Source organism: Cucurbita maxima, unplaced genomic scaffold, assembly GCF_002738345.1.
Source record: "Cucurbita maxima cultivar Rimu unplaced genomic scaffold, Cmax_1.0 Cma_Scf00032, whole genome shotgun sequence".
Classification (NCBI taxonomy): Eukaryota; Viridiplantae; Streptophyta; class Magnoliopsida; order Cucurbitales; family Cucurbitaceae; genus Cucurbita; species Cucurbita maxima.
This window is the reverse complement of record NW_019272048.1, coordinates 543024-555327: the sequence shown is the minus strand read 5'-3', so window position 1 is coordinate 555327 and position 12304 is coordinate 543024. Positions and strand designations below refer to the sequence as shown.

At 37.9% G+C, this 12304-nt stretch overlaps 2 protein-coding genes across 4 annotated transcripts; both read right to left on the bottom strand.

Moving 5' to 3' along the window:
• Positions 1-412: 412 nt before the first annotated feature.
• On the bottom strand, positions 413-3723 carry LOC111466975 (protein LIGHT-DEPENDENT SHORT HYPOCOTYLS 3-like). Of its 3 annotated transcripts, none has more exons than XM_023111669.1 (2): positions 2970-3723; positions 413-494 (listed from the first exon to the last, which is right to left on the bottom strand). In XM_023111669.1, the coding sequence occupies exon 1, from the start codon at positions 3561-3563 to the stop codon at positions 3009-3011; it is 555 nt and encodes a 184-aa protein (XP_022967437.1). In that variant the 5' UTR covers positions 3564-3723; the 3' UTR covers positions 413-494; positions 2970-3008. The 3 variants fall into 3 exon arrangements, with proteins under 3 accessions (XP_022967437.1, XP_022967436.1, XP_022967435.1); XM_023111668.1 differs by lacking the exon at positions 413-494 and adding an exon at positions 1811-1943; XM_023111667.1 differs by lacking the exon at positions 413-494 and adding an exon at positions 2745-2763.
• Positions 3724-8133: 4410 nt separating this feature from the next.
• LOC111467115 (rho-N domain-containing protein 1, chloroplastic-like) lies at positions 8134-12304 on the bottom strand. Its single transcript, XM_023111903.1, has 2 exons — positions 12176-12304; positions 8134-9510 (listed from the first exon to the last, which is right to left on the bottom strand). Exons 1-2 carry the CDS (start codon positions 12213-12215, stop codon positions 8312-8314), a joined length of 1239 nt encoding a protein of 412 aa, XP_022967671.1. The 5' UTR covers positions 12216-12304; the 3' UTR covers positions 8134-8311.

Sequence of the window (12304 nt, the reverse complement as noted above, 5' to 3'; positions counted from 1 at the left end):
CTTAGTTTTTAGTTAGGTTCATATTGATTGTTTTAGTTATCACATTCACAACTAAATCTCTAAAACTCAAATATCAAACATTCATAAGTCATAATGTATCACTAATATCGGTTACAAATGTAAAACTGAAGTAGCGTTCTATCCCTATTTTCGAGTTGGTCAGGTTGACCAAACAAAAAAAAAATGTCAACCCACGAGTCGATTTAATTTTTTCAATTTTCTAAAAATTCAATCCAACCCAAAGTGAAAAAAATCAAACCCAACCTAACACTTATAGTTTGAGTCAGATAATTCGAATGGATCGAGTTCTTGAGTCTTACGAACAACTCTATATTTAAACGTACGATTCGAAAAGATTAACGATTTGATCTCTCTCGTACTTTTACTCTTCTTTTTTCACCCTTTCTCATCTCATCTTCCTCTTCTTTACTTTTTGTTTCAATGTTCTAAGTTGCAGCAAACTTCACTTCATCTTCGAGGAGACATGGGAGACACTGACATGACAAAGAAGGAAACTTGCAGCTGCAACTTTACAAGTAAATAAGTGAAAACAGTGAAAGTTTTTTTTTCAACCATCTCATCACCCAAATCAATATGGAAAATTACAGTTTTACCACTTGTCTTTTCCATTGCTAACTTTCATTATCAAATGACATGACAGCACCAAAAAAAAAAAAAAAACAAATCTATCTGAATATTTCTCAAATTAACCGAGACAAAAATGTAAATTATTATAAAAAGAAGACTTTTTTATCTCCTTCAATCATTGAGAAAAATAGATATTTTTTCAACCAACCATGATTCACGAGTGTTCGTATGATTAGATAATTCGACCATAAACATTGAGGTCAGTTAAATCTAAAAATTCAGTTCGATTGGTAGGTTGACAATTGTTTTGTTGAGTCAACTTGCCTAACCTAAAAAATAGAGTTACAACTCAACTCAGCCCTATTTTTAATAATTGACCTATGTAACCAAAGTTTATTATAAATGGTAACTTGTAAAGGTTTGATATTTTAGGTTTATGAAATTTTAGTTATTAATGTAACATATATGGTGGATAAAAGGATTTTTATAAAAAAAACCCATTAACCCAACCCAAAAATAAAGAGTTGAGTTGAGTTGTGAACTCTATTTGGATTGCTACGTCAACCCAAAAATAAAGAGTTGAGTTGAGTTGTGAACTCTATTTGGGTTGCTACGTCGTTAACCCAACCAACTTGAAATTTCGAGTTTGTCCAAAAAAAATTTCCAACTAAACCCGACTTATATATACCTTTGTAATGATTTCCAAGAAGTAGGATTCAAAAAAAAAAAAAAAAAAACCCCGAGAACCCAACCCAAAAATAGAGAGTTGAATTGAGTCGTGAACTTTATTCGGGTTACTAAGGTCATTAACTCAACCAACTTGAAATTTCGAGTTTGTTCAAAAGATTTTTTCAACCAAACCCGACTTATATATACCTCTGGAATGATTTCTAACAAGTAGGATTAAAAAAAAAAAATTAGATAACCCAACTCAAAAATAGAGGGTTGTCTTAGGTTGGGAACTCTATTTGGGTTGCTCGAGTCACTAACCTAACCAACTCGAAATTTCGAGTTTGTTCAAAAGATTTTTCCAACTAAATCCGACCGGTTTGTACATACCTATAATGATTTGTTGGAAAATTATATACACTATTTCTAAGATATTTGAACATGAAAAGGAATTCTTTATACAAAATCATTTGAATTTTGAGAATTTGGAAGTTGAAGAGACATCAATGGAGGAAAATAATAGTGTGGAGAAAAGTGGAGTAAGATAGAAACAAAATCTGGAAATGATGTGTAAGATTTTATATGAGCATTGTAAAGTTGAAACCCAAGTACATAGTAAACGTTCCATCAGTTGGATAGTAAAATTTGCAGTACCCACTAACAGTTCACTGCTGCTCACACCAACACTGTTTTGCATCAAAAGGATACAATTTATGATATAATCCGATGCCTGTTTTTTTGCCTTTTCTAATGCAAACAGAAAGCACACACACAAACAAAAGACAATTGATGAACCAATACATAAACTTGTATCAATTTGGCTTAGAAACCTCAAATCCACTGCTTACTTTATTTCGAACTTGTTCTCAAAGTTTTTAAAACGCGTCTTTTAGAGGTTTTTTAAGCTCGTATAAAGAGTGTTTCGTTCTCCTCTCCAATCGATATGAGATCTCACAATCCATCCCATTTGAGGCCAGCGTCCTGCCGATGTGGCATCTCACAATCCACCCCCTTCGAAGTCCAACATCCTTACTGGCACATTACCTCTTGTCCACCATCCTTCAGGGCTCCAACTCCTGGCGGGCATATTGCCCTGTGTTTGGTTCTAATACCATTTGCAATAGTCAAACCCACACCTAGTAGATATTGTCCTCACACGAATGCTACAGAGAGGTTCACACACTCTTATAAAGGGTGTTTTGTTCCCCTCCCAACCGATTTGGGATCTCACCTCCCTTCGAGGCCCAGTGTCCTTGTTGGCACATCGCTTCATGTCCACCCCCTTCAAGCTCAGCCTCCTCGCTAACACATCGCCCGGTGGTTGGCTCTGATACCATTTGTAACGCCTCAAGCCCACCGCTAGCAGATATTGTCTTTTTTAAGCTCCCACTTTCGGATTTGTCCTCAAGATTTTGAAAACGCGTGTACTAAGGAGAGGTTTTCATGCCCTTATAAAGGGTGTTTTGTTCTCCTCCCAAACTCGGTGGGATCTCACCGAAATTTTCTCTAATTTGGATTGATTAGTCAGAATTTCACATTTTTAAGAAAAACCCACTTCAAAATTCCAAGAAAGAGATGAGATTGATGATTAAATTTGTAATTCATAAAGTGGGTTACACCTTAAAACCTTACAAAAACATCTCAAACCCTAGAATTGATAGAAAAAAAGCAGCATAATGATGATGATAATGATGATTAAAGAAGAAAGGTACCCTCTAATTGGCTTCCATGATTATAAACTTTGCTTTTTTTTAAGCTCCATTGGAAGGTTGAGGGAGCTGTTGTTGTTGTCGTTGTTGTTGAGGGCGCTTTCGTTTCTTCTTTTCATAGCTAATTCCTCTTGCTTTAGACTGCAAATCACGAACCTCTCGAAGATAAAGCCTAACAGCACGAGCACCAAAAGGGTTAGCTTCAGGCATCCCACCGTTCTCTTCAAAGGCAGCTCGAAGGCGGCCAATAAGGGCATCAAGGCTACCCCAAGCTTGGCGTAGAGGGCAAGGACATGGAGCTGGAGGGTTAGGATGGCCATAGAAAGGGCAGATCGGAGTATGCACTTTGGTCTTACCAAATTGGTCCAAATAGCGAAGGAATTCAAGAACATGAGCTCCACTACACCTTGAAAGAGCTAATGGCGGTCGGTGATTTTTAAGGTATTGGCAAAATGTGTTCCAATCTCGCCGTTTTTGATTCTCATAGCGGCTGTTTGATGAAGATGAAGATGACCCAATACCTAAGTTTTGAAGATTTGACACTCCAAATTGTTGGGTGTTGTTGAGACCTTCAAATTCAGGGATTATTGAATCCATTTGGGTTCCAAAAATTTGTGTTCTTTTCAATTAGGGTTTGTGGAAATAAATATTGAAGGAGGAGAGAGAAATGGATGAATATATTTTGATTATACTAAAATGTTTGCTAGTCATGAAAAGCAAGAGAGTGGACAAAAAGAAAGAAAATCTAAGACACAAGATTTGATTTATTTGATTGGAATTATTAAAATATCCATTCTTGAAGTGTGTGTAAGAGCCTTAGACAGAGAAAGAGAGGATTTTTATTAACCTTTTCTTATGGGATATGAGAAGAAACCACAAAAAGAACAGCAAAACAGCTGATTTTTAGCTTCATCTTATGTTTTGAGTAGATTATGGTTTCTGAAAATGTTGTCTTTGGTTTCTGAGTATGTTTTGTGTTTGGTTTTAACCCAAAAAGGAGATGAAGAGGTAATTAATTGAGCTCTTTTTTGTGTTTGTTAGTGTTATTATTGGTGTATTGAATTGTTGAGAGAGAGAAGTTATAATGGTACTTCTTTTGGTGAAAAGAGGTGGACATTAGGTTTAGATGGAGACACCCAAAAAGCTTGAAATCTAAATTTCAAGAGAATAACATGATATGTTTATGGACCCGTCGCTCCCGGTGGTGTCGGTTTAGATCTCAAGCTAATAAGTTTATCAATTTAGATCTTAATGCTTTATAAGTGAATCAAAGTGTTTGTTACTGGTTTTTGCTTAATTTCGTTTAAAATCAACTCAAAATCACCGAATAAGATGGATGTTCTCTCGTATGACCTAATCAAGTAGTGACAAAAAAAAAAAAAGTTAGGACATGATTCTTCTCAAGCAAGTGAGGATAGATCTTAACGTTTCATAAATGAATCAGTGCATTCGTTGCTGGTTTATGCTTATTTTCGTTTAAAATCCGCTCAAAATCACCAAATAAAATGGATGTTCTCTATCCAAATTAAGTAGCGAGAAAGAAGATAAGATACTAATAGAGATATCTAGTAATAAACATGTGAAATTTTTTACTCATTTACGAAAGTGCAACAACTCAAACCCATCGCTAGAAAATATTGTCTTCCTTAAGCTTTTCCTCTCGGGTTTCCTTCAAGGTTTTTAAAATGCGTCTGCTAGAGAAAGATTTCCACACCATTATAAAAAATGTTTCGTTTCACTCTCCAACTGATGTGAGAACTCACATAAAATTTAAGGTTTTTAATTCATATAGTTATTAGTCTGTGACGGTAAGTGATAAGTTTAGAGGTATAAGCTGATATTCTTAAATTATAAATAGTATCCACGAACCTCGTCATTTGTTTAAAAAATACACGAACACTTTCCAAAGTTTCAAAATTACTCTTGAAAACCTGAAATTCTAGAATTTCAAACAAAAATAGGGATCAGGAGCGTTACACCGATAACCTAGCTATAACGAAATTTAGATCGCTACACCGTTACAAATCTCAATTTTCATATGAAATTCTGTAAGATTCCTACTCCAATGATAAATTTTCGATTAGCTAGATTGATATTTGTTTTCGATACCTTATACGAACCACGAGGCTTGAGAAAGAATAGTTATAGCTTTAGGGTAATCTTGGATTTGCTTAGGATGCCAATTGGGTCTTAATCACGTTCAACTACAATTGAACAAAGTTTAATGGCAACTTTGTTGGATCTCTATAGAATAAATGCCATGAGCATCCTAAGCTTTTTTGCATCACCAAATTGTGCATTCAATTGGAAGAAGAAAATAATGATAAAGTAATCAATAAAGTAATGAAGCATATCAAATCTCAATGCTTTGGTCACCACTTTTCATTTCTCGTTTGCTCATGACGATTTGTTTTTCGAGCAACTCGAGCAATGGATCGTTATTGAAGGATTTGAAATAGTTACAAATATACAATAATTTAAGACTATTAAAAACGTGTGTGCATTTAATAAACATCATTTCAAGCAATACATTGAATTTAAAAAAACCAAATACAATCAAGCGTTTAAAACATGACTAACATAGTTTAGAAAACGAACTAGACAATAATTATTCAAGTTTGTTGGGTTGGATTGAGTTGTGACATTTTTTAGACTCAACCTAATTATTCGAATGGTGAATTTTGTCCAGACTATTTCGGGTTTTCAGGTCCTCTTATGTCACCTTTGTAAGAACGCGTTTCGTGAGAAGGAGGAAGAGTGTTGTCTTCAATCGAATTTGCTATTTGAATTATTTGGATCACATAATTCTATAATATTTTTAAAAAATAATTGTTGAATCCATTTAATTAAATAAACATAACTCAATCTAACTAAAGGTGGGTAAGGCATTTAATTTCTAGGCTTCTTGGATTTTTTTTTTTTTTTTTTTTTAAAAAAAATTATGAGTCTAAAAAAGAAAATGTTTGATATTGTTATCATTATTATTATTTTGAAAAAGATGCCTACTTTTTGAAATATTGGGTAAGGGTAATTGTGAGATCTCACATCAGTTAGAAAGGAAAAGAGAACGAAACATTTTTTATAAGGGTGTAGAAAGCTCTCCCAGTAGTGGATTTGGACTCTTACTCTGGCTCAGACCCACTGCTAGTGGATATTGTCCTCTTTGGACTTCCCCTTTCAGGTTTCTCCTCAAAGTTTTTAAAACGAGTCTGCTAGGGAGATGTTTTCATACCCTTATAAAGGATGTTTCGTTTTTTTCTCCAACCGATGTGGGATCTCACCGTTCATGTTGGTATGTGGGAATAGTTTTTACTTTTAGAAGCAATTCAAGCTGAGTAGAAAATGAAATTCTTCGTTGTCGTCTGATATCAAATTTCAATTTAGTAATCGAGGGAAGAATTGTCATCGATAATGCCAAATTTTATTCCGAGAGAATTAAACCAAGAACAAATCGTTTCATTAATGAACTATGTTTATAACGATTAATGAATGAATGATAACAAACAATTGTCAATTCACCTCATAAAGAACACTAGTTTATTGCACCATTCCATGCTTCAAACCCTAAAAAATTCTCTCAAAACTCTCCAAAGTGGACAAATCGGGTTTAGAATTTTACTCTCTGAATAACTCCTCTTAACAACTTAAAAATTAAAAAAAAAATTAATTATAAGATATCGAGGCAACATCGAGATGCTAAAGACAATATATCGATGTTATACCCTAGATTCGTGCTATTTTTGAAATTTTGAGGTACCATCAAGATGCCATAAATACCATCCCAACACTAAGGTCGAAATCTCACAAATGGGTACTTTTTGTCGTTGAGTACGATCTACAGACAATCTACGTAATCAAGCTAGACGGAACTTCCCCAAATTGTCACATCAAGATGCTACTCGTGTTGACATTCTAGCTTGATTGTAAACAACGCTTCAAATGAACTACTTAGTTTCTTGATTTCGCTATTTTCATGCTCATTTTAACTCCATTAATCCTCGACAAACACTTCTTTTAATCAATTTTTTTTCGAGATCTAACCATTTAAAGATATATTTTCATTAAATTCACTAATTCAACCATCAAATTAAAAGGTACTTATAATTTAAGGTAGTGCACGGTCGAATCTTGAGCGTCAAGCCCTACATGACTACCTTCTACTCGAGACATGTTCCAAACATTACAACAAAACAAAAAGAAACATGTAGAAGATTAACTGACAATACACAGTGTGGGAGTAGCCATTGTCATTCCAAAGTCACTTCAAACAGCAAATTTTATACTTTGTTTTTAGAAAACAAACCAAACAAAACATAAAGTTTTTTGGTTCAAAGTGAAATGAAATTTATTCCTTTTGATTGTGTGTTTGCAAAAGGTTTTTTTTGAGTCTCGAGATCTAATTTTTGAAATTTCAAGTCTCACCAATGCTTTGATCCATCTTCGCAACTTGCTCGAACACACTAATCAAGAATTGACCTATGAATTAACTTCATATTCAGAACCTCGTAGACATTCATCCAAGTAGATACTATTGTCGCATGAACCCTTCCATTTCCATGTTGAGTACTTTCTACATACCATGTCGAAGCTTAATCTATAGCTTCGAGAACAATGTCTACACGTCCATGTCACCTAACACTGTCCTTGAAATTCTATTTCTAAAAGAAAACACTCAAGTCATCTGTCTTGCAACTCCATGTCTCCTCGATATACATTCTAAAGTATATTTAATGACACATCAAAATTAAGAGGCGTCATATGCTAATGCTAATATGGAAAGGTTACATCTTTCACTTATACGAACTTGATTCTAGAGTGTCTATTTGGTATCTGTTTGACATCAAATTTGACGAGCTAACATTTTTAATTTATACAAACTAAACTCTCGAGAACATGGCCTAAGACTCTATTCGGCCTCCATTAAATTTGTCTCTGACACCACAGGCAACATTGTTCCTTTTGTTCTTACTTAAACCTTAACCTAACAATCTTGCCCAATTTTCTTGGTACACGAGATGATGCACCATTCTCTTTGATCACATAAGATAACTCTCTCGGTCTTTGATATAGCTCGATGGGCAATACTCACGTGTCACCACTACTTTAGTACACTCGTGAGAGTCATAACCTGTTCTTACAACACCAACTTTAAAAAAACGCTTTTTAGAAATGATTCATATGAATAGAGATTGCAAGTACTCTGCACCTGTGAAAAGGCTAAGCCTGATATACAATCTGGGAAAAAGGTCTGTAAAGCTAATTTCAACTCAAAACTGGTCATACAGATTGATTATATTCAAGCAAAACAAAAAAAGCCCCTAAACATCCTGTGCAACATGAAATTTTCATACCTGAGCGTTGCTTAACAACCGTACGAGCTCGCTCTTCTTCATCTTCGAAAACCCTTTCAAACTCCGAGATTTCGCGATCGCCCTCAGCTCAGCAAGCTTCAATGAGTTCAAGTCCTCGTGATCATCATCCTTCGAAAATTTCTCATCGTGTTTAACGTCTTCATCAAATGTGTCATCGACGCCTAATAAATTAAGAAGTTCAGGCTCCATCTCATCAGGTTCGTGCTCTAGCTCATACGACGATTCAGGCTCTGGCTCCAACTCGAACTCTTGGTCTGGCTCTGGCTCTGTCTCCTGCTCTGTCTCTCCTTGTGATTGCAGCTCTTCCCAGTGCTCTCGTTCCGACTCCTGCCGAGTCCATACCTTTGCTTTCAGTTGAGAACCTGTCTCGGTTCCGTTGAGTTTCAGTCCCTTTGAATTCACAACATCAATGGAGTTCACAATATTTTCCCTGGGCGAAACCGGTTGGTACTTCACCACAGGCACGGGGGATTTACGTTGAAAATTTGAAACAGGTCGACTCAAAGACGAGCCTGTTGGCTCTTGAGCCTTCTCTCTCAAATGAGAACTTAGGCCAAAAATGCTTGAGCTTTTTCCTTCATCATAAGGACCATTCTCTTTGACATGGTTAAAACTCGAGTCCTTGACGCCTCCGCCGCCTCTCTTCCCTTGCTCCACTGAATGCCTTCTCAATAGCGTAAGAAGAGAATCGACCGTCTCACTCCCTTTTGTTTGTCCTTGAGCTTCGATTTTCTTCTCTTCTTTCATCGCAGCTCGTTCCCGAAGCTGTGCTTGAATCTTCCTGAAAAGTTCAACAATTTCCTTCTCCCTTGGACCCGGGGTAGCCGTGGTTTGGGATTTCGAATTGCTCGAGATAGAAAGAAATGGTCCATTCTTCGACGACAATAAATCAGATTCATCGACATGTTCAAGGCTGTCTCTATCCTCATTTTGCCTATTTCTGCTTCTTGAGTAGCCATGCCTATTTTGCTTAGAGAAATCCGAGTACTTCCTATGACCTCCCGAGCTGGCTTGGCACGTAAAAGACGCTCGCAACAAAGTACAGTTTACGGGTCGGAATTTGACTGCCGCATTGATTCTATGTTCAGTACATAAAGAGCGAGAAGAGACGGTGGCTGCTCGTCCAAAAACTCCCGAGCACGGAAGGCATCTGCTATCCGACAGTCCAAAGCCTATATCAAATCAAGAATCCATGTTTATATAAACTTTTAAATTTCCAGCACTAGTAACCAAGATCATATGAAGAAAACTAGAACAAAAATCACGAGGAAATCATGAAAGAGGAGTATCCAAGTCCAAAAATAAAGTATGATTCCATTCTTACACTGAGATCTCATGAACATTGCAAGAACAGAGCAGATTTATTCCCAAACCTTTCTTTTTTATCCAATTTGCTTAACCTTCAATGCGAATTTGGGAATAGATTTTGTAACGGTCCGAGCCCACTGTTGGGCTAGCAAATATTGTCCTCTTTTAGGCTTTCCTTTTCGGCTTCCCCTTGAGGCTTTAAAACGTGTCTGCTAGGGAGAGGTTTCCACACTCTTATAAAGAAGGTTTCGTTGTCCTCCCCAACCAATGTGGGATCTCACAATCCACACCCTTTCGAGGTCTAGCGTCCTCGGCTAGCGGAAACCTCTCCCTAGCAGAGGCATTTCTAAAAAACCTTGAGGAGAAGCCCGAAAGAGAAGGTCCAAAGAGGACAATATCGGCTAGTGGTGAGCTTGAGTTGTTACAAATGGTATCAGAGCTACACACCGGGTGGTGTGCCAGCGAGGACGCTGGCCCCCAAGAGGGTGGTCGGTTGGAGAGGGGAACAAAGCATTCCTTATAAGGATGTGAAAACCTCTCCCTAACAGATACGTTTTAAACCTTGAGGGAAAGCCCAAGGAGGACAATATCTACCCGCGGTGGGCTTGGATTGTTACAGTCTCATGATTTGGGGATATATGAACAATCTTATGTTTCTACAACCAATTCGTGCGATTGCAAACCATGTTGTCAGCTTACTTTTGAACATCAATAATGCATCAATAGTGACCGATAAGAAAAAACAACATTAGTTTCTATAAGTACGACTCGAATATAATTGTCAATCAGTTCCCTGAACGGATGGGGGCACATCAATAAATTATGAACACTTCAATGTAACTCAAGATTAAGGTATAATAAAGCCAAGAAATTGAAACAGAATACATGTCAACAAGATCACGTTCAAGAAACGCCAATATCATGAGAGAAAGAAGGGAAAGTTTTGCCACAAGATGTTGAGTTATGCCCAGAACCATATCCACTACAAAATTAAGGCAATAATATCAAGTAGCTAAACAGGTCAAGTAATCTGTAACCGCCCAATCCTACCGCTAGCAGATATTGTCCTCTTTGGATTTTCCCTTCTCGATTTTCCCTCAAGGTTTTCAAAACGTGGTTTCATTCTCCTCCCCGATCGATGTGGGATCTCACAATCCACACTCGTTCGTGGCCCAACGTCCTCACTGGCACTCGTTCCCTTCTCTAATTGATGTGGGAGCCCCCAATCCACTCCCTTCAGGGGCCAATGTCCTTGCTAACACACCACCTCATGTCCATCCCCCTTCGGAGCTCAGCCTCCTCACTAGAACATTGCTCGGTGTCTAGCTCTTATACCATTTGTAATGGCCCAAACGTACCGCTAGCAGACATTGTCCTCTATGGATTTTTCCTTCTGGGCTTCCCCTCAAGGTTTTTAAAACGCGTCTGGTAGGGAGAAGTTCCCACACCCTTATAAAGGATGCTTCGTTCTCCTCCCGACCGATGCAGGATCTCACAATCCACCTCCGTTTGGGGCTCAGCGTCCTCGCTGGCACTCGTTCCCTTCCCTAATCGATATGGGACCTCCAAATCCACCCCCCTTCAGGGCTCAGCGTCCTTGTTGGCACACCGTCTCATGTCCATCCCCCTTTGGGGCTCACCTTCTCACTGGCACATTGCCTGGTGTCTGGCTTTGATACCATTGTAACAGCCCAAGCCCACTGCTAACAGATATTGTCCTATTTGGGCTTCCCCTCAAGGTTTTTAAACGGGTCTGCTAGGAAGAAGTCTCCACACCTTAAAAAAGAATGTTTCGTTCTCCTCTCTGACCGACGTGGGATCTCACAATTCACTCTCTTTCGGGGCCAAGCATTCTCGCTAGCACTCGTTCCCTTCTCTAATCGATGTGGGACCCCTCAATCCACCCCCTTCGAGGCCAGCGTCATTGCTGGCACATCGTCTCATGTCCATCCCTCTTTGGGGCTCAGCCTCCTCACCGACACATCACCCGGTGTCTAGCTCTGATACCATTTGTAACAACCTAAGTCTATCGCTAGCAAATATCGTCCTCTTCTATCATTCCCTTCTAGGCTTCCCCTTAAGGTTTTTAAAACGCTTCCACTAGTGAGAGGTTTCCACACCCTTATAAAGAATGTATCGTTCTCCTCCCCAACCGATGTGGGGATCTCGCACATAATCCAACTAAGTAGATAATTTTCAAGCAATCGGAAAGTGGTATTAAGTACTCTAAAACTGAACTTAAACTAGTTGCGCAACAGTCACATAATTTCTCCATAATTTCCACATAGGAAAGGAAAGAACAGCAAAACATAGACAAAATCAAGAACCACAAAACCCTTCCCAAATAGAAATTCAAAATTCAAGAAGCTCAGGGTCCTCAGGCAGCACAAAACCCATAAAACTAGAAGAAAATCAAAGACACCCAGTAAATGTAAACAAGATAATACTTAATTTCCAAGCTTTCAAGGAAACAAAGCACAAAATTAAAGAGTACCCAACAACGAATTTGTAGATATCAAGAACAGAAACCTGTAGCGTTGTTAGGAAGAAGATGAGGGAGTTGAGACATTGCTGGTTTGAACAGCTCGAAGGAAAGGTTTTAGTTGGGGGAAAAAGGGTTTTAGAGCTGCATTTCTTTTGAGGATTTTCGCTCTTCCG